Consider the following 22,190-nt stretch of genomic DNA (forward strand, 5'->3'; position numbering starts at 1 on the left):
TATGCCTGTTTAGATTTGGCCTACCTTTGATCCTTAAGATTCTACTGAGAAACTTGCAAACTGAAGGGTTTACTAACTTGATTCTTCATGTAGATGTGAGCTATCTGCAATTCTTTTCCTGCAGTGCAGTTTCTTATTACTTGATTGTTTCTCTTACACTCTGATTGTTCTCCTCATCTATTAGGTAGCAGAAGGACAGTTGTCTAAGCTAAATGCAGAAAATAATATGAACTCTTTGGGAGATGTGGATATAGACTGGTGCAAAGAGCCTGTGGAGGGAGAGGAAGATAATGACAGATCATCAAATGTGGTGGGGAGAGCGACTATGAACAATGCAGTAAGATGAAAGAGATTGGGGCAAAAGACAAAAAACGACATAACTGAACACCTGGAGAGAGTAATTAAGATGTGAGATGATAAAAGAATGAGGGAGGAAAAGAAGTGTATTTCAAGTAGATTGTGTACTGAGATTATATGGGGCATCCCTGAAAGATTAGGACTGGAGGTCTTGCTGGTAAAGTGATTCAGGTGGTCTAGAGACCTGTTTGGAGAAATGAATTAAAAATCGAGAAGGCTCTAGTGGTCTGATGAGAAGATGAAGGTGGATAGGCAGTCACAGAGATAGAGGGAGTCAGATGCTAAACTGTGGAACCAGGGCAAAATGGAGGGATGATTGAGAAAGGTCATTTTCCATAATGGATCCTAAGTAGCTGGATACCCATGACAACAGTGATTATTACTGGTGAGGAACATGCATGGGGAAGGTCGGTGAACAGAATAAGTATGAACAGTAGTACTGCTTTAGGTTTGACTGCTTCACTTCATCATACATTGTTCACTGGAGGTTCAGCTTAGCCAATAATTGAGGGGTGGGACCTAAGATAATCAGCCATCTACTCGTCTTAACCCACTAGGAAAATGTAGCTGGGTGAGGTGAAAAGGGAGGGAAAGAACAGAAAATACTGGTTAATCTGAGTGACCGTTTTTGTCCAGTCAGCAGCTACCTTTTCCCACCTGTGCTTCAGTTCAATCTGATCTGTCTCCCCTGACTTCTGCTACTCCTCTCCACAGTGTTCACCAATGACTTTCATAGTGTTCCCAGAGTGCCATTCATCCTCAGTGATACAAATCTTTTTTATTCTTTTAAGGCTTTTTTTTTAGCCTCAGCTTCATTCTTGCTTCTTGCCACTCTCCTACACCTATGAGACTTAGCTCTACGCAGTTCCTTTATTATACCCTGTTCAGTTCGCTTGTCTTCAAATTAGTCCTACTAAGAATCATTGCCGTGCTCTCCTTCATGCAATATCTCATCTGTTTCTAAGAATTCTCTCCTGATATTAAGACAGTTATTGTTTTTCCATTCTCAGAATGTAAGAAGAAGCTTTGATCTCTTGGCTTAACGTACTCATCTCATTTTGTATTTGTATGGGATGTGTACCATATTACATGATCATGTTCTCTATCACTGAGCTAAAAAAACAAAAAAACAAAATAGCCAACCAAACAAAAAACCCTCAAAACACTAACTCACCAGTCTGCACAGTGCCACTTTTGAGTTTTAATTATAGAAATATTAGTGACTATAATTAGGATGACTTTCTCCTTTTCTGGCAGGTAGAATAGAGTCCTGCTACTGCTGAATCTCAGCCCAACTGTGCTGCTGCCATCTCCATTAAACCAACTCAGTCAACTCAGTTCCTCTCTTGTTGATACATTGAGAGATTAACAAGCTACCTGTGTCAGTAGATGCCCGTCAACTCAAAATGCAGAGGAGATTGTGGAACTGAGTATTTTTTGACCACTTTGCTGGTAAATGGGGATTTGCAAACATTTTTGGAAATCTGGGATGCCATGTGTACATTTTCCTTCAAATGTAGTTACATTCATTTGAGGTTGAATACTTGGAATTTAAAAGTTGTCAGAATTGTAGACTGCCTGTGCAGTCGTAGTTCCTGTACACATGCACGCTGATCATTTTACTGCTTATAGTTGTTCCTCACCACCTCTCCCTTCTTTTATTCTCTGAGATTTGTGTCTTCCTGGATAGACGAGGCACATCTTATGGTCTGGGCTGTGTAGTGAAAGATCATTTTCTGGATTGTTGAAATGATGGATGGCAAATGAATGTACTTCAGGAAGCGTTATGATTAAGGCAGCTGATTATTGCTCTTTGGAATGGTATTGATTTCTTTCTCCACTAACAAATTCATTATTATGGGATACTAGGCAGGCTGAATAGTATGAAACAACTGATTTTAAAGATGGGAGCACCAGAGAATTCTGGTGAAATTGTGTTCTGCTGTAAAGCTTGATTATTTGTACTTAGAATCAGTGAGGGCTCTCAGGCTTTGAATGTACAAATGCTAGGAACTCTGTAGTTAACTTCTAGGCCTCTCATTACTCTCCTTCTCTTTCACCCTTCAAAAAAAAAATATGGATACTTCTGGCCAAAATGTGTATATATATATATATTTTTATTTCAGTACATCTCTTTCCACAGGAAAATCTTGATGAAACATTTTCTGAAAGATAAACAACCTGTGTGTAAGACTGCTTAAACATAATGATCTAAAAACTGTCCTCTTTGGACTTTTTTTGATACTTTCTAATTTTTGTTCTTTTAAATGTTATTTTAATTTATAATTTAAATTTACTCTGAGTCATTGAAGTAATGTGGCAGAATAAGAACCACTGTCAAATATATATTAGAAAATGATGGCAAACTTATTTCCAAATCTCAGTAAGTATTACCAAAGTTCTGAATCTACTTGTTTTGTGAACAAAGAAAATATACTAATAGCTAATCAAAGGCATGCTTGAAGACACAATAGATATTGGCGAAGTAGTTTTTTTCAGTCTTTCTCTTATTTCCAGAAAATAACTTGGATAATTTCTTAAGGCTGTTTTTTAACCCTCTTCTTTGGTGAATTAATGCGTTGGTGACATTTGCAATGTCTTTTTGTCAATGCAACACGGTCAGTATGAGCTTTTATTTCTTTCCATTTTCCTCCATCTGTTGTACTTTTTTCTTTTCTTTTTCCTGCATGGCCTTGTCTTTTTTAATGACTTTTCAACTGGAAGCTTCATGATAATTACTGTCTATGGTGACATCCGTAACAGAGCTTCATGCCGTGGGAACACGGAAGATATAAGATTTTCATACACAGCATTTGTAGCTGTATATGTGAGCTGTTCTTGCTGCCAGACACTTAATGACCACCACAAGAAGAGGGAGGGAACTGTTTCAAGAACCACCCATGGTGTCTATATGCCTTTTCTTTAGGAAATATGGATGTAATTAGGACTCTCTTTTAACTATGCTGAGAAAATATTTCAATGAAAATAATTTTTATATACATGGATTTAATACATAGTCTGATTATCAACAAAAGAAAAACAATGTTAAGAATGTTGTCAGGAGTAGAAAACATTACACGGTGACATTAAAATACATGTAATTAAAATGTTCTTGTAAAACACTGAATCAGTATTACCGTGCATAATTGTTTTAATAGTGTGTTTTATTTAAATTAAGAAGCTGTTCATTCAAGGTATTTATCATATGTTGAGATTGTTTAAAATGTAAAAACCTGAGGACTTATTAGCCCCAACAGATACTTGCCTGTTTCTCCTCAAGTTGGTCCTTTATTCAGTTACGTATATATTATCCCACTCAGTGAATGCTGTACAGTACACACCTCTCTGGGTTGCTGAATAGTTTCATCTCTGTCACAGAGAGTATAGCAGTTTGTAACCCATTTGTCGAAAGACTGTCAAGCAACTACTACCTTATTAATGATGATGAGACAGTGGGAAGAAAAGCAGTAGTTTGAATTAGAACAAGCACCAAGAAGCCATTGAATTTCTTCAACTTTTGGAATTAACATTAGTCATATTGGTCATATTTACCTGCAGATCAGACTTGGAAGGTCTGTGGTTCTCTAGGTCATATATTGAGGTACTTGCTATTCATACACTACTATTTCTGACTTCCGAGAATTATTAGCAATCCTTGCTGGACGGTGAGCATTTTAACTTCATTAAATCTTTTGAGGTAAATCTTTGAGATTTCTAGAACTCTAGCGCATTAAGCTACTTGTTTAATTCTCAGTTGTAGTGATCCCTAGAGTATGGAGTTTTTTTGGTTTTTGTGCTTGTTTCTACCTAGTTATTCATACACAAAACGGGGGCAAGTTCATCGTTTAAGTTTTGGGCAGTGTTTAAGTGTTTCTGATCTTGATTACATCATGGAAGGGTAACGCTACTTCAGATCTCTTTATCAACAGGTATTGACTCATTTTATTTTCATATTGATAGTTCTACAGCCACTTCCTTTCTTTTGCATCACATTCCTTCAAAACTTTTATTACAGAGATACTTACCTCACTGTTATTTGTTGTTCTTTTAATAATCTACTGCATCGTTTAAAATTTCTCAGGGTTGGACCTCGATGATCTTCAAGGTCCCTTCCAAACTAAGCCATTCTGTAGGACTGTAAGATTCATATAGCTATTTTTGTAGTTTTTCAAACTTCAACTAATTTCCTAGTAGATATTTCAATGAAGTACTATATCACTGTTACTTCTGCTTTAATTCCTTCTTGCTTTCCATCCTTTTTTCTTCTGGTGTTTGATTATATATGCTCCTACTTTGGTTTCCTTGAGTCTCTCCCCATTTTTTTTTTGTGCTACTGTATATTAAAACAAAAAAAAATTACCTAGGAACTGACTAGACTAGGGACTGTCTCTCTATCAACATTTGTCAGCTTAAGTTAAAAGTTTTTCAGCTTTTTCAAAGCTGAATGTTGTGGTTACTTAGGGTAGTCCAGAATAATATACTCAGTGTCCCTCTTTTTATTCTAGTATTTTATATTCCGGAAATGTTATAAAGATCCTTTCCAGCCAGCAGTTAAAACATCCAAGTTTTACTTCTTGTAGACTATGTACTATGTCGTCTTAAATCTAAGCTCCTAACAGATGTCTTTCCTACCTCAACTTGGAACAGCAGCAGTTCTGGTTCTAGAAAAGCAGTCTTCTTTAAAGACAAACAAAAACACCTTGAGTTACCATTGTTACAAACAAGATTCAGTGAATTATGGAGCTCTGCAGGCTGAGGTGAAACTTGATACTGCTTATGGTCTCTTAGACTAGTTTGTTACAGTGTGAGTGCACTTAAGGTAGAGAAGATGTTAAAGACCACATTGCTTATAAATTGGGCATAAGATCATATGGATGATGTGGCAGAACATGTTACATAAGGGTATTCTAAAATTGCCAACTGACAAAATTAATTGTCCGTGTCTGAAGGAAGAGAAAATCATGGCTATTTTTCCCTACCATCGCTTTATCACTTTACCATTGTCTTACTGCAATCAGTTAGATTAAGCTATGTTGTTTACAGTGTGAATGTCATTTATGATGGATAAATAGAATTAAGTGTTATCTATCTGTTGCAGCTGATTTTATGTTTATTTACCTGATGATAGGGGTACCTGCTGCCAATTAAGGGACCTTCGCTTTCAGAAGTATCAATAGGGAAAAAAGTCAATAATTCCCAGCAATCAGAAAAGTTTAGCTCATGTTTACAAGGCTTCCCCTAGAATTATTCCCAAGGATTCAGTTAGGAATGGTGATTCATCTTATTAGAGGAGAATGTACACAGTATGATCCTGCATTCCTTGAATGAATGCCTTGCAAATGCAAAGAGTTAAAATGGTAGAAAGTGGGATTAATGTGGGGGAGGGAAAGACTTCTTTCCTCTTCCACAACAAAAAGTTTAGAAGTTGTGCATAATGTTAAGATAAAAAATTGTATAATACAGAAGGAAACTGTTTTCTTCCATTACTATCATGTCTAAACAATTCTGGATACAATTTTAATTTACCAGTGTTGTTGAAGTCCTTGTAAAAGTTGTTTTGATTTTTGTCTCATGCTTCCTTGAAGCCCCAAATGGTAAACATTTGGACATAATGACGCAAACAGTAGGCTATCAATCAATCCCAGTTTTCACAGCATTGTTGTTCATTCAGAAAAGCTGTGTGAACTGACCTCTTTCTACAGCAGTGTCATTAGTTCTTTCAGAAATAAAATGAGGATCAAAAAGGCTTCCAGAATTCTTCTCTTAAGGCTTGCTGTACTGAATGATATTGTAAAAATTAGTGATCAACTGTTTTCAATTAACTCTCAGCTTTTCAAAATGTATTTTGTATGAGAGGCTACACATTAATTGTTTTTGCTCTCCCTCAGTTTTCTAAGCATTGACTTCCAGGAAATTAGTCAAACAGAAAATACAATTTCGATTAGATTTGACATGTGGGCTCTTAATTTTGATGCAAGTGACAAGTAATGTAATAGAGGAGTTAAGTACATACAGTATGAGTGCCTTTTGTTTGAAGTGAAATAACCATCAGAGCTCAGAACTAGCTGGACCTTGGGTTTACAGTGGGAGTTACAAATCAAGGAGAGGAGCAGCTCAGCAGTGTCCTAGTTCTCACTGCTTCTTGTGAACTGACTTGGGAAGTCTTTACTCCACGTCTTTAGCTAATAAGACTGATTGTGCCTTTTGCAGGGCTGGCCTTTGCTTTTCAGTTCTTTTGAGGTGGTGATGTTGAAATACTTTTCCAGGCCACCTAAATACAGAAGCATAACTAGCAGCTGCACTTTTTTCCCATATGGATATGATAATATTATAAAGGGCTAGAGGCCTTGTAGTGTGCAGACATGCAAAAAGATGTTTAAAAGCTCAGAATTTGATTACTGTTAATTCATTTTCTCCTCACCACTAGTATAAATTCCAGTTCACTGTCTTTTCTACTGTGAGACTCATGTTGTTCGGTCAGAACTGAAATTTAGGCTACTGCTTAACCCATTCTACCTTTCTTGTGTCTTTTACTCAGTGGTGCTCTCCATGATAGAGGACGTAATCACACTGTCTCCTGTTTGGCGTGAGTTGTCATTTGTCTGCCAGGCCATCTGCTTAGATTATCCTTCTGTAGCTGATTTCCCTCTTCCCCCCAAACTTCTCCTACATATTTAACCCAGTTCCTTATTTTAAGTTGAAGTGGAAAGATTTTTTTTTTATCTTTCTGTATTAAAATTACATGCCTTTTAGTAGACCTTTTTGATCAAAAGGGATGTTAAGTCCAGAGGCTGGCTTGAGATTACTGAACTAAGAGCTATTAGTCATGACCATGTATAAAGGTACAAATATTCTGATGGTTAGTACTAGGGCAGCTAGACTGTTTATGTGACTTTTTGTTAACCATCTTCATTTCTAAACAAGCTCTTTGTTTGCAGATGACTTCTCTGTCTAAAAAAATGTTCTTGCCCTCAAAACAGAGGAGATCTCAAGCTGGTTGTGGTCCTTCTGCATGGAAGTTCTCAGGAAGCAGCAGAAGCTGCTTTAAGGCTTGCTTCAACTTCACCTCAGTCAACCATGTGAGGATTATATTCTTGTGAGCCCTCTTTCCCTTTTCTAGTCTTTTCCATTCAGCAACTTTTCTAATATCACAAGAATAGCGTGGTGGGGTTTTTTTTTTTGTTTTTTTTTTTTTGTGGTTTCTGGGCATGCACTTGCACATACATTCAAAAGAGCTGAATGCAGAAGGAGGTGCAGTAAATAAAGAAATTATCCTGTTTCTCGAACAAGCCTCTGGAAATATGTTAAACTTCAGCTAAAATTGTTCTGTCGGCCACCCAATAAGTTTTATTAGTATCAGACTCCAGACTATTCTCTTTAAATTTGTCAGAAAGCCAGTGACTTTATTCAGGCACAACAAAGTGTGCCTGAATAGTTTTTTCTATGTCTGTTACTAACAGTAGTGGGACGAAATGGAGAAAGTAAAATTCTCCACAGAACAGAGCAACTTTTTTCAAAATTGAGTTTATTCCATTTGGAAACTATAAGCCAGCAATTCTGGAATTCTGTGCAGATGACAGTTGTTATTACCATCCCAGTGCTGCATACTTTGTGAGCTGTACTAGGACTACTCTTCTTGGAAGATTTGAGGTGCCATCACCAAGCTCCTGATTAAATGCTGTGGATCTGAAAATCTAGGCAGTCAAGAAAAGATTGGGAAACCTGCTAGAAACAGGACAAGTTGTGCCAGTAATATGCTTTGCACATGTGTTTTAATAGGAATCCGTTGGAATCACAAGTGTCTTGACAAAATGTTTTGGTTGTGATGAATTTCTAGTTTTAAAAGGAATATTTTTTGTGTTTTAGGAGGCGACATCAGGTTCTTTATGCACTATATGGATATTTCAGTGTGTTCCCACTGAATTTATCACTTAGACAAAAGATGAGTGAAGAGACAAAAAAGGAAGGAGGAATTAGAGGCGCAGAGAGGTGATGTGGCTTGCACCTGGTCACACTGAGGTCAGTAGCAGAGTTAAGAACTGGGCTTTCTTTGAATTCTGATCAAAATCAGTCTCTCACATCTCCAGCACAGTTCACTCAGTGTGAGAGACTGAGGCATCAAAAACTTCACAGGAAATAAAAGCATTTTTCTTGTAGCTTCTCATATTTTTGCTCTTGGAAGCGTGACCACAACAGCTATAGTGTACAAAATATGTAGACTAACATGTTTGTTGTTAGTTTAATAGAAGATGTCATAATGCTCCAAAATACTTTTTTTTCAATATGGAAATCATAATCATATCATAGAATCATAGGTTCATTTGCTGTGTAATCTATGCTGCCTTTAATACTGTAACTGTGAAGATGTAACTGGAGACTTTAGTAGGTCTCCCAGAGCTTTCAGGAAACAGTAGTAAGCCTTTGTGGAGGTTTACTGATGTAAATTTCTCAACCAGGGTACTACAGTGACAACAGAATTTTGTCCATGCTTTTAGTTATACTAATAAACAAAAGAAGACTAGAACACCTGGTGTTTTTACAATGACTAGTAGCAGTTCTCTGGTGTGATTGTGCTCTAGGCCAATTAATGCTCTACCAGAAAACTTTAGTGTTATTGGGTTGACAGTAGAGGGCATATTCTCAGTGAGCAATGTAGATATTAGAATTTTAGAATAGTTTGGTTTGGAAGGGACCTTAAGGACCATCTTCCTGCTAGATCAGGCTGCCCAGGGCTCCATCCAGCCTGACCCTGAATGCCTCCAGGGATGGGGCATCCACAACTTCTCTGGGTGGACAGTCTGTTGTAGTGTCTCACCACCGTCATAGTGACGAATTTCTTTATCTAATCTAAATCTACTTTCTTTTAGTTTAAAAGCCTAGTCCTACCATTATATTCCCTGAATCTCTGTTGTGGCTAGGAAGATAATTTGGGCTCATCAGGCTCAAGCTTGCTCTTGTAAAGAGAATGTGTCCTGGTCCATTTAATGAGCTACTTCTATATCTTTAAATTAGTTTCATGTGCTGTAGCCTTATTGTGGGCTAAGTAAAATAATTCCTGTTTTCCTTGATTCTCCTTTGCAGTTCTTTTTTTTTCTGCCTTTTTGCATATATGTGTAACCTGATTTTCACAGGAGATAAGCATCTTACAGGACTAGAAGGAAGAGAAGCTGCAAAAGGGGGAGAGATTTTAAACTAAGGGGAGGTTTAAGTTAGATATTAAGAAGAAGTTTTTCACACAGAGGGTGGTGACGCAATGGAACAGGTTGCCCAAGGAGGCTGTGGATGCCCCATCCCTGGAGGCATTCAAGGCCAGGCTGGATGTGAAAAAGTAGTAGCCTTACCAATAATGTAAGATGAAATAAACCACTAATAAACACTGTATTGTATTTACTCCATTCTATAAGGATTCAGCAGTGCTTGTTAATTGTAGTTACTCCCTTCTTGAATGGCTCATCTTAATCAAAGATGTTGGAATCTTCACATTTCATGAGTAAATTGTATTTTTGTTCTGGAGAATATTTGCAAGAAAGGTAAAATTTGTTCTTTGAGCTGAAGTCCTATATACTGGCTTGGCACATACAGAGGTGCTGTAGTCATTGAAGATATAATTGTCTCTTGTGCCACTTGCCCTTTTTCCTTGTTGGGTATTGCCACCACACTTACTGTGGCAAAATATGATGAGTAGCTTCTCTAAGTCCCATATCTTAATGCAAACAGTTATTCACTGGCAGTTTGCTCTCTTTGTGAAGAGGTAAATAGACTGCAAAGGGCTGCCTCTGAGAAACACCCATGATCAGATTGAGGGCTTGTGGATTAAAACTAGGGACAAGACCAATAAAGGACTTCTGGTAGTTGAGGTCTGCTACAGGCTGCCTGTTTGAGAACAGCTTGCTGATGAGGCCTTCGTGCTTCAGTTACAAGAGGTGTTGCACTCGCAGGCTCTCATGCTAATGGGGGATTTCAGTCACACAGATGTCTGCTGGGAAAGCAACACAGTAGGCTGCAAGCAGTTAAAGAAGCTCCTAGATCAGGTGTTGGGCAGACCAAACAGAGGTGAAGTTTTGCTGGACCAGGTGCTTACTAATGCTGAGTAGATCATTGAAGAGGTTAAGATTGGGGGCAGTATGGGCTGCAGTGACCATGCCCTGGTTGAATTCACGATCTTGAGGAACACGGATCTGACATAGAGCAGAATCAGAGCCCTGAATTTCAAGGGAACAAACTTCCATCTGGTTAAGGAATTATTGGATGGCATCCCCTGGGGAACTGTTCTTCTAGACAAAGAAACTGAGCAGACCTGGCAACTCTTCAAGTGCACCTTTCTGAGGGCACAAGAAGTCAAACTGAGGAGGCAGGAAACTGATGTGACTGACCTGCTGGTCAAACCAAGGGAAAGCAAGGAAATGCATAGGGAGTGGAAGCAGGGACATGTGTCCTGGGAAGGAAACAGGGATGCTGTCCAGACATGAAGAGATGGAATCAGGAAAGCTGAAGTGCAGGTGAAACTGATCTTGGTGAGAGATGTGGAAAAATAGGGTGTACCCCCTCTGATAAACGAGAAGGGATAACTTGCTTCTGTAGACATGGAAAAGGTTGAGGTATTCAGCAAGTACTTTGCCTTGGTCTTCACTGGCTGTCAGGCTTCCCACTCCTCTCGTATCCCTGAACCTTTAGGCATTGGTCAGAGGATCAAAATTGTTCCCACTGAAAGAGTAGAGCAAGTTAGAGTTCACTTCATGAGGCTGAATGTGTATGGGGCCAGATGACACGCATCCCAGAATCCTGAGGGAACTGGCTGATGTGATTGCTAAGCCACTCTCCATCGCATTTGAAAAGTCATGACTGTCAGGTGAAGTCCCCAGTGACTGGAAAAAGGGAAACATCATTCCCATTTTTAAGAAATGAACACCCATGGAACTGCAGGCAGGTGAGTCTCTTGTCTATACCTGGGAAGATTATGGAGCAGATTCTCTGGGAAACTGTGTTAAGGCACACATGAGATGAGGAGGTGATCCAAGACAGCTAGTGGGGCTTCACCAAGGGCAGATCATGCATAACCAATCTGGTGGCTTTCTATGAGTGCTGGTGTTGGTGGACAAAGGAAGGTCAATTTATGTTGCTGTTTGGACTTGTGCAAAGCCTTTGATATGATCCCGCACCACATCCTTGTCTCAAAGTTGAAGAGAGGTGGAGCTAAAAGCTGGACTATTTGGTGGATAAATAATTGATTGGATAGTTACAGTCAGAGGGTTGTGGTTAATAGCTCTGTGTCCAGGAGGGGGCAGTTGATAAGTGGTTTCCCCGAGGGGGCTGTCTTGGGACAGATGCCCCTCAACATCTATACCAACAACCTAGATCAAAAAGTTTTCTGATGATACCAAGCTGAGTGATGTAGTTGACACGATAGAAGGAAGAGATGCTATTCGGGTGGACCTGGACAGGCTTGAAACCCACCCATATGAACCTAATGAGGTTCAACAAGGGAGAGCGCAAGGTATGGCACTTGGATCGGATAATTCCAGATAAGTATACTGACTGGGAGAAGAACTCATTGAGAGCAGCCCTACAGAGAAGGACTTGGGGGTCCAAGTGGACAAAAAACTGGACATAAACTAGCAGTGTGCACTAGTAGCCCAGAAGGTCAACCGTACTGTGGGTTGCATCAAAAGAGGGGTGGCCAGCACGGCAAGGGAGGTGATTGTCCCCTCTCTACTCTGCCCCATCTGAAGTACTCTGTCCAGGCTTGGAGTCCCCAGCACAAGAAAGATGTGGAGCTTTTGGAGCATGTGTGGGGGAGGACTGCAAGGAGGGCTGAAGCACCTCTCTTATGAAGAAGGGTTGAAAGAGTTGGGCTTGTTTAGCTTGGAGAAGAGAAAGTTCCAAGGAAACCGTACTGTGGACTTCCAGTATTTGAGTAGAGCTTGTAAACAGGAGGGAAATCAAATTTTTATGTGGTCTAATAGTCATAGGACAAAGGACAATAGATTTAAACTAAAAGAGCAGAGATTTAGGTTAGATGTTAGTTGGAAATTTTTCACTCAGAGTAAGATGAGGTACTGACACAGGTTGCCCAGAGAAGCTATGGATGCCCCATCCCTGGAGGTGTTCAAGGCCAGGTTGGATGGGACCCTGGGCAGCCTGACATAGTGGTTGGCAGCCCTGTCTGTGGCTGGGAGATTGGAAGGGAGCTTAAAGATCATCCATGCCATTCTGTTATTCTGTGAATTAAAGCAAAGAAGCCATGTGTGTACCAGATACACAAATAGATCTCATTCTGCTACTCCCAATATTAGGAATTACTACCCTCCGGTGGAAGAGCTGCAGAGCCAGCTCTTTAAATGCCCAAACTAGTACAACAGAATACTCTGTAACTCATTTCTGAACTGTGTTCCTACATTGTTTCTATCCATATGGCTTAATGATACTAATTTAGCAAATTCTTGTTTACAAATATTACATGCATATGTTAAAAATTTCATGGATCCACTGTTCTGCTTTGACGTGAAAAAGTACTTCCTGGACTCTAAAGAAGTCAAAATTTGTCTAAAAAGATAATGTGATAATGTGTGAGTTGTTGAAGCAAACTCTTCAGGTATTTTGATATAGAAAAATTAAAATGAACTTCTGAGGAAAATTACTATGTAATCTTACCTTTGAACAGATAGCTATTTTGTGACTTTATTAAAAAAGTTACTGTTCTGTTTAAATAGCCCTCGAGGTATTCCATTGCTCCTTTATCTACTCTTCCCTAATTTTTTTCAAGAGTGAATTCTTTAATTGTGTTCTGGTAGAGATCTCTAAATGCTTTCATCTACTAGCTGCTTACAAGAACTTACAGTATGTGCACAGAAAAATAAATTTTGTGTGCAAACTATATTGCCTACTCAATTAAAGAATTTATTTTTCCATGATTAAGAGCCTGGAAGAAGCTAATGTAAGTATTTTAGCAAGAGTTTGTATTTCTCTGATAAACAGCACTCCCCTTCTGTTTGTGATCACAGGATGAAAGCTCTCTAAGCTTGTATATGTACATTTTTACGGCTACATCATGTAGTGTGCTCTTAAGATTGAGATCTCATTCCCCAGGAAGCATTTCTGTCTAAGATTAATTGCCCTTTTAAAATCAGTGTTTGATGTATTCCTTTGGCTATATCCTGACTCACTTTAACCCTCTTTGACCTGACCCCACTGACTATTACCGCCATGGCTGAAGGAGAAATACTTCAGCTTGATGTATGCAGTACAGATTTGAGCCTGTGGTTTTTCACATCAATGGATTCAATTAGCTGGGTTTTTACTGATCAGCTTAGCAGAGGTTGGAGAATTTGTCAGACATGGAACAGAATTGTCTGTTCTTATGGCTTAATTGAGTAGCTCATCCACGTTTTCATATTTACAATGCTTGTGAAGTTTACTTCGTTAACTTTCATAATAATATTGTTGTAAGTAGCATTTTAAAAAAGGTAAAACTGGTTTATCTTCCTCCCATTAAATGGAGGAAAGTGCAGAACATAAAATAGCAACCACTAGATCTTTGATCTGTATATATCTCCTATCACTTTTCAGGCAAATGTTTTTAAATTATAATTATGTCAGAAAGTCCACATGTGAGTTTGATTTATTAAACCGAGCAGATAAACTAAAAAATATCATCATGATGTTATGAAAACAAGAAAAGTTGCTGATGCTTTCTCATCTGGGAGTTGCAGCAACAGCAATCTTTTGCTTTGTCTTGCTAGGAGTAGTTCATCATTTGAGTAGCTGAAAAGTTAATTATAATAAGTGGGCGATGGCTACAGTCAAATAATATTTGCAGGCATTATGAGAATTATAGTAACTTGAAAATGAAGCAAAATAGAGGTTGAAAGTTCAAGAATGCCATTAAAAGCCTTTAAAAGTACATGCATGTGCATATGCATAGGAAATATAAGATTGTATACAGAATTTGATAGTTGTTTGGAAGAACCATACTGTTGAAAACAACGATGTTTTACAAGTCTTTATGAACAGTTAGCAACAAGAATTCTTGCAGCAAATTAACTTGGTTTAAACTAATCTTTAGCAAATGTTTCAATTTTTCAGGAACCGTCTTGGTTACATTTAGCTTCCTGTCTGTAGACAGCTAAGCCTTAGGGTCACCTGTAGGAAGTTTAGAGAGAAGGGAAACCTTGAACTTAATTAAATGCATGGTACATCTAAGGGTTAACTCATAAGTCAATATTCTGTAATTTGAAAAGTTACACAATTCCTAACACAACCTTTCCTATTCCTTGTATGTATAAGTATCTTGTATCCTTGCTTGTTATGTGGACAGTAGCTCAGTATGCATAGAACTTCACTCTTTGTTCACATATGCATAGACAAATGTAAGTGTTTTGCAAAAAAAAAAGTTTCAATTGTGAATCTGAGTATATTATAAAGTGACACAGATTCATCACTACTTTGGGGCTCAGGCTAAGGCATGGATACTAGGAAGGGATTTGTTCTTAGGAAGCAGGAATATAAGAATATTTGCTGGTAGGTTGTTTATAACTTTTTTCCCCACATGCTTGGGGCTTAGATGTTTGAGAAGTTCTTGGACTCAGTATTCTAAAACTTCTTAAATGCAAAAATTTTCATGGTTGAAGAAAAGCACTTTTGGTTTGTCATAAATTATCTTGGGATTACCTGCAACAACTTTATTAAGAGCTTCTGTTAAATACACAAGAATAAATAATAATAATAATAATAAAAGGCTTTTCATGCAACCTGAATTTACTGGTGTTTGAAGGTAAATGCTCTCTAAGAACTTTTTCAGTGAGATAGAAAAATGTTTTCTAGTTTGTTTATCTACTGCCTGGCTGCTGTGAGGTTTGAAGCACATCCCAAATTCTCATAAGCTGCTCTGAAGCTAGTTAAACTTTTGTAAGAGGTGATTGGCCACGTTGTGTTTCAGAAATGCAGCTATCTAATGTGAGAATGGACTTGTGGTAGAGGATGACAGGAAATTGAGAGGAAAAATTGCATGAAGAAAATATGAATAGGAATAATGCCAAATGCTTAATTTTTTTCCACGGCGTTTAATGATACTTAATGTAGATGATAATGTTGTATGTTCACCTACTTTCATTTTGTAGATAGAAAAGTCTAGGACTACTGGAATATCATCCAGAGAATCTAATTATACTAATAATGGTGGCAAGTTAACAATTTCCTCTTCTTTAATGTAATAAATATCTCAGCCACAAGAAGATCCTGAGGTGATAAACCGAGTGGCCTGGATCAAAACTGCATAGAGAAATACAACACTATGTCAAGCATAGCTCCAAATCAATGGAGAACTGGCACAGTTGGGTACTTTGCAAGAACAGAATTCACTAAGGTTGACACAGGTCCAGTTCTACCATAACCTTTTGGACTAAGAAGCAGCAGTTCTTAGGAGGGGCTCTGGTAGAATGACATCAAGGCACTAAGAGTGTAATTGAGCCAGATGATGTAAATAACGATATAGAATCGCTAAGGTTGGAAAAGACCCCCAGGATCACCCAGTCCAACCATTCGTTTGCCCTTCACCAGCGGTTCTCGCTAAACCATGTCCCTCAACACAACATCCAAACGCTCTTTGAACACCACCAGGCTCGGTGACTCCACCACCTCTCTGGGCAGCCCATTCCAATGCCTGACCACCCTTTCAGAGAAGTAGTATTTCCTAAAATATAATCCAGGGTGGAGAGAGATTGATATTTTGAGTTGATCGTTTTGGAGCATAATAATATTTTTTTATAAATAAATAAATTAGAGATTATCTGCATGGAGTTGTTTGACAAACTGATAAAAATTTAACGTTCCTTTAAAAAATTATTTTAAAATATTTGTATATTTATAAAGCGTTGGATTTAATTTACCTTTGGTTGGCTTCGGGGCAAGGAGTGTGCCATGGTTAAAAGTAGTGTGTGATATTTATATAGATATCAAAAATATCCAGAGCATTGAATGTATTTGGGAAAGCTATGACCTTCAAATTGAGCAGTTGAACTTACGGTACTACCAGTTGTTAAAATGAGAGATGTATTGCTGCCTGTTAAAGATTTCTACCTGGTGGCTAAGTTATACTCATGGAGGGCAATTAAATCTGAACAGAAATTCTTCCCCAAATTGCTCTTTTATTTGGAACAGTGTTTGTTCCAGATGCAGAGTAATTTTGAGGGGAAAAAAACCTGGTTCTGACTAGTGTATTCAACATATATTTCCATGTATGAATACTTCACCTGAACCAGCATCAGTAGCTTTCCCCAGTGCTGGCAGGATTTGCAGGAAGGAATGACAAGTCATTGCTGTGCCATCGTGTCACACATCAGCCTCTAAAGCTTTGAGGTCAGACAGAACCTTTTGTTGTGGCTACGCTATTTTAGAGTCAGTTTCTCGGATTTTTTATTTTCTCATTATTGCTCAGAGTATAGTGAACAGCATATCTTGCCAGTTGCGATCCAATATATCATCTGTGTTTCTCTTTAAACTGCTAATTACTCCAAATTAGGGGAGTGGAAGGGAATAGTAGTTTTGTTAGCTTATGTGTGATTAAAGGAAGGTGGAAAATACGTTAAGATTGCTGTGGGAATGAGTAACTTCTGGCAATGGTGATACTACTGTGAATAGCAAGGCTGGTCGTTTTTGCAATGAAGTTGAATTCACAAAGAAGTGAGGAAAGCTTTTGACTTTTGGTTGAAATAGACTATTGTGAAGCTTCTGAAAACCTGTACTAAGATTTCATTCCTATTTAAACAGTTTTTAAATTAAAAAATATAATTGATATAGGATGTGCAATTCCTTTAGACTTCGAAGTAATAGTTGCTTAAGTACTTTGTATCAGTACAGACTTTTAATGTTCACTCTCAAGTACCTGTGCTCAACTCATTAGGAAGAGCATGTGATCAGTTGGTCTTGAGATGAGACCAATCTCAACATTTTTTTGTCTTCACTTACCATAAAACTGCGCAGGTATTGAGTATCTGATAGTACTCAGCTGAGTAGGTAAGATTTGTTCAAAATGGTTTTGTATTTGAGACATATATATTGAGGTCACTGCTGCTGTGAAATCTGAACTTCTCACTGCATTTCTGTATGTCATTTCTATTGCACACGCACCTGTCAGAAATGGATTGCAGAAATGTTCCAGAATCATTTGAGTTTATAAATGGTAAAACTGAAATGTTTTAACATCTCTCTTTAAAAAATGAAAAACATAAATATTTGATTTATATATGGGTTGATTTCATTCCATAGCTAAGTTTGCTGACAAAGCCAAGAAATATTCTGCTGTAAATGAAAAAAGATGTGGTGTCTGACTGAACTAAATGTTACAAAAGTAGTGTTAAAATGTTAATAAATACCCCTTAGGTGGGTTTTTCTTTTTTTTTTAAGTTTAAAAATATTCTATGAGCAGGTGCAACTTTGTAGCACATGCAGTAAAACTAATTGCTTTGCTGTAAATTATGTCTATTCATTGTCAATTTAAGCTGTAGACATCGGGTTGTTTTCTATTTTGAACAGGTTGTTCTTGAAGAGCTAAATGCTGTTTGTCAATTTCAGTGCTAGCAGTTGAAAGACTACTGTATCAAATTGAACTATTACTGACAGTATTGCAGTTTTGGGGTTTTGTTTTTGTTTTTTAAAGACTTACTTACAAGTACAGACCTACTTACAGGTACAGAAAGTAAAGTACATTAGTTGAGTGCTTGTGTTTGTTTATATCCTACAGCTGGTGCACAAGTCATTGGACCACAAGACTTGTCTGGGGCTGTCTTTTCACTGCATGTTGCAAAGTAACCAACCCCTCCTGCCTACAAATGGGGGAGTAACTCCAACCACTATCCAATTCTTAACACCTGTGGTTACAGGTTAGAACATAGAAGCTTTGAATTTAATTGCTTGCTATTCAGTGTAGTCTTCTGTAAAAGACTTGCATGCAATTCATTGCTCTTAGCCAAAAACAAGCCATTAGTTTTCAGGGAAATTTTAACCTTTGCTTGCCCAAGACTTGTTTTAAAAGCAGTCAACAATATCTGTCAGTGATGAATTTGGTAGTTGCAGCTACATGTGACGTACATACATAATTTCCTAAGGGATCCTAAAGAGGCAGATTCAAGTCTGCCTCATAAAGATGTCAGGGTGTCTTTTCAGATTCTGAGATGTCCAAGGCACCATCTGTGAGCACACATGGTTGGGGAGTGTTTTGGCTGCTGTGAGGTACCTGCACCTAAAGAGCTGTTCTGCTGCCTGGTGATGCGAGGAGCAGGAGGGATGGAAAGGAAAGCAGCTACAGAAAAGTTACATAAGAGGGAAATCTCTGCTCCCTGTTATACTGTGTGGTATAACCTGTTGTCAGGAGTACCATTAGTGATATTTAATCCAGAACCTGTGATGTGTTCTGAAGATAAGCAAGTTTTTGTGTTCCATTTCACATCTGAAAATACTGGGAACTACTTCTGTTACATTGTTCATAAGGTTGATAGTGCATGACATTTTCCTTGTTTATTCTTAGTCTCTACAATTTTTAGTATCGCTATCTAATATATTCCTGTGACCATTTATCATGCTAGAAACACATTATTTGATTTCCTAGTTCGGAGCACAAGGTACTGTTTTCCCTTTTTGGGGTTTTAAAGGCAATTTAGTAAGTGGTCAGTGCCTGAATAAGAAAGGGTTCTGTGTTGTCCATTTTAGTGGCTGCTGGCCGGTTCTGGGACCTACTATACAGAGGACTTGCATACAGAGGATTCTAAGTACACTAGGGAAATTCTTGCTAAATCTGAAATATCTTGCAATATCTGTCAGTGAAAGGATTTAAGCCAGCTCCATCACCCTGACCTGTGAGTGCTGAGGCAACAAGTCTGAATGGAGGCATTTCAAGCCATGAGGGGTTTTAAGTGGTACATCACAGTGATGTAGGTTGGCTAGAGACACTGGTCTTGGGTAGGTGAAAAGGAGTTTCTAGCTGTAGCATTGTTGAGCATTGTGGTGATAATATGGGTGAAAAGTGGCTGAAATATGCCACTTACCAGGAATAGTTCCTCCTCACCATTCTGCTTGTAGACACTTGAATTCATCTGAAAAGCAGTTGGTTTTCTTCACCGTCTTTAATTCTTCTCTAAATAGAGATCATCCAGTAGTATTTAGATTACATCAGGAGTATGTATAACTGTCTGAATTGATGCTGAATAAGCTAATTCTCTTGTTCTGATTTTGAGTGTTTTAGTTAGCAAGCAACTAAATTTATATGGCTAAAGGAAATAGAAAAACTAATCATGAGTTACCACGACATTGTACATCTTTCTAACTTCCCTGAAGATTATGTATTTTCTCTTCTTCTTTATTCTCTCTCTCATTAATTATTGAACATTGAGGGTTTTAGAGGAAGTTTAGCAAGAGCAAACAGTGTAGTTGGGCATTCTCCTCAAAGAGTGGTAGTCGAGTGGACTCAAGCTGCCTGAGGATGAGGAGTGCTTTGAGGCATTCTCTCAAGGGCTCTTTTGGGATGCAGCAACCACCACCGTATCATTTCCTTCCATCAGATGCCTAACTGCAGGAGAGTCCTATACCAGTGCTTTCTTTGGCTGGATCAAGGTGGGTTCCTGATCGGGAGTACTGAGGTAGAAATCTGTTTCTTTCCTTTCAATCTGAGCTGACTATTTCTCTCTGTACTTTTTGTATAATGTTGGAAAACTGACTAGACGTGTTATGCTTTCAGGTGCATACTTCATGTTACAGCCTTTGAGTTAGAGTGTCTGAGTTAAGTAATCTGAAACATCCCAAAAATGTGTTGGCACACAACAGGTAGTCATAGTTGTGTGCCTTCTACAGGTGGAACTTTGTGACATTTTACCAACAAACTTTTATAATCTCTGCTTATTTGCCACTGGCGACTTTCAGGGGCTTACAGTGGTTTTTGAATTCATGAATTTTCACAGGGAAACCGAAGGAAAAATCACTTAATCCTTTAATAGCCATTCTGATAGCAGGTGGCTTAATTTGCCTTGAGGCTTTTTTTGTAAATGCTAAAACAGTATTTATCACTTGTACATCAATTCAATAATACTGTAGATGCTCTGATGTAAATAGTTACTGTGTACACACATTGTAAAATTTTCTATGAAATGTTTATTGCCTTGCTTTCATTTTTCTGGTATTTTCACTTCTTCTTCTTCCTTAATTTGCAACAAAGTAAAAGAAACCATCTGTATGTCATATGATACCTAGCATGTAACCCAACTTTATCTTGACTTAAAAGGAGAAGTCGGTGGGGTGACTAGAAAATTTTAACATTGCTTTTGAGAAAATTCTGGGGGTTTTACAACATTACTCTATATTGTAAAATGGGTGCTGACAGTTTATGATCTTTCCAGGTCTGGACCTCATGCAGCACAGATGAGCAAAGTTATTAGCTCTAATTTTTATAGACATAGTCCAATGACATGGCATTAATCTTCTACATAATCAAGCAGTTTAAATCTTATGTCACTCATTTAAATATACGTTATGTTTACCAACTTGTACTCTTTTACAGAGGCATTCCAACAATCTCTTTATGCTTTGTGCAACGGAATATGGAGTGGGGAAGCAGAGAACAATACTTGGTGTGTCAAATCTACAGTTCCTAAAAGTTTACAAACAGTAATGGAAAGAAAAGTATTATGCAAATCTGTTACAGATATAAACCAGGTCGATGAAGCTTTCAGAAGAAGCGAGCATATCATCCAGAACCCAGAACAGAGTGGTAATGTGGGTGCTAATTAGACAGGCAGCTCTTGAGAAAATGAATATTTTTCAGCAAAGTTTTTAATAGATCTGCTGTTTTCAGCTTTTGTTACATAAAGTAGAGGAGCCATCTATGAGAGAGACTCTGTATGTTTTTTCAAAATGGGGAAGTTATCAAAACATGAAACTTGAAGAAAGTTTGGGTAAATGCAACTTAAGTGAGAGTTTGTGTTCTGTAGTAATGAGAGGAAGGGAAAATGCTGAAGTAAAAACAAGGGATTTTGTGGAAGAAGGCTACAGTAAATACGGGTTTAGTAGATAAGATCTCTTTAGTCAAGCCTCCAGGGGAGCAAGACTTAAGGAGAAGTGGTGCTTTGTTAGAGATGATACTAAGGCACAAACAGCACTAGTGCAGAAAGGTAGACTCTAATTACAGCATAAATTCTTCAGTGACCCCCGAGACTTACTCAGTTTCCCAAGAAACAGAATAAAAGATCTGTATGAGAAATGGACAAAGTTGGGTAGGGAAGAGGAAATGGGGACACACAGATAAATTGCATTTCATTTTTAAGTGAAAGGCATCAAGTTAGTACACACACGCACACATCCAAAACTATTGTTATACAGAAAAGAAGTCAAGGAAAGTGTGTATAAGCTTTTCCTACAATCATTAGAAGGTGATGCTCAAATTCTGAAATCTCGAATCCATTTTGGTGCAGGTTTTTGCTAAAAACAGCTGTGCATAAGGAGCTAGCACAATCTGGACCTAGGCTAAACTGTTAATAAACACTGACGTGTGTAATAGCCAATGTGTGTTTGTCACGAGCAGAGTGGTTTCAGATTAATCTTTTGTTTTCTCTTACTCTTTTCCTTAACATGTAAAATTTATGGCATTAGATTACAGTGCATTCTTGAAAGCTGTAAGGAAGCCAATGGCTTTTTTGGTGAAACTTTAGAGGAACTAAATTGACTAGATAATGTCCAGGTGGAGAGTGATTGCGAATGATTCACTGATGAAAAAAGAAGAAAGAATTGAAGACTGTCCCGACAAGAATTGAAGAAGTCCTGACCAGACTCTTAATGTTTCTATCACTCAGCCC

General features: G+C 38.1%; 1 protein-coding gene across 26 annotated transcripts in view; it reads left to right on the forward strand.

Annotated features, from left to right (window-relative positions):
• Positions 1-22,190, forward strand: part of ATG5 (autophagy related 5) — a 71,886-nt gene that overhangs the window by 46,510 nt on the left and 3,186 nt on the right. For 3 of the 26 annotated variants that reach the window (XM_046938874.1, XM_046938876.1, XM_015284519.4), the window contains exon 8: positions 20,900-20,969. The exons of 5 other annotated variants lie outside the window; for them this stretch is intronic. In XM_046938874.1, coding sequence (XP_046794830.1) covers positions 20,900-20,969 — 70 coding nt within the window. 18 more of the 26 variants (XR_006938655.1, XR_005858085.2, XR_006938656.1 and 15 more) reach the window with 15 other exon arrangements.

This window comes from Gallus gallus, chromosome 3 (genome assembly GCF_016699485.2).
Source record: "Gallus gallus isolate bGalGal1 chromosome 3, bGalGal1.mat.broiler.GRCg7b, whole genome shotgun sequence".
NCBI lineage: Eukaryota > Metazoa > Chordata > Aves > Galliformes > Phasianidae > Gallus > Gallus gallus.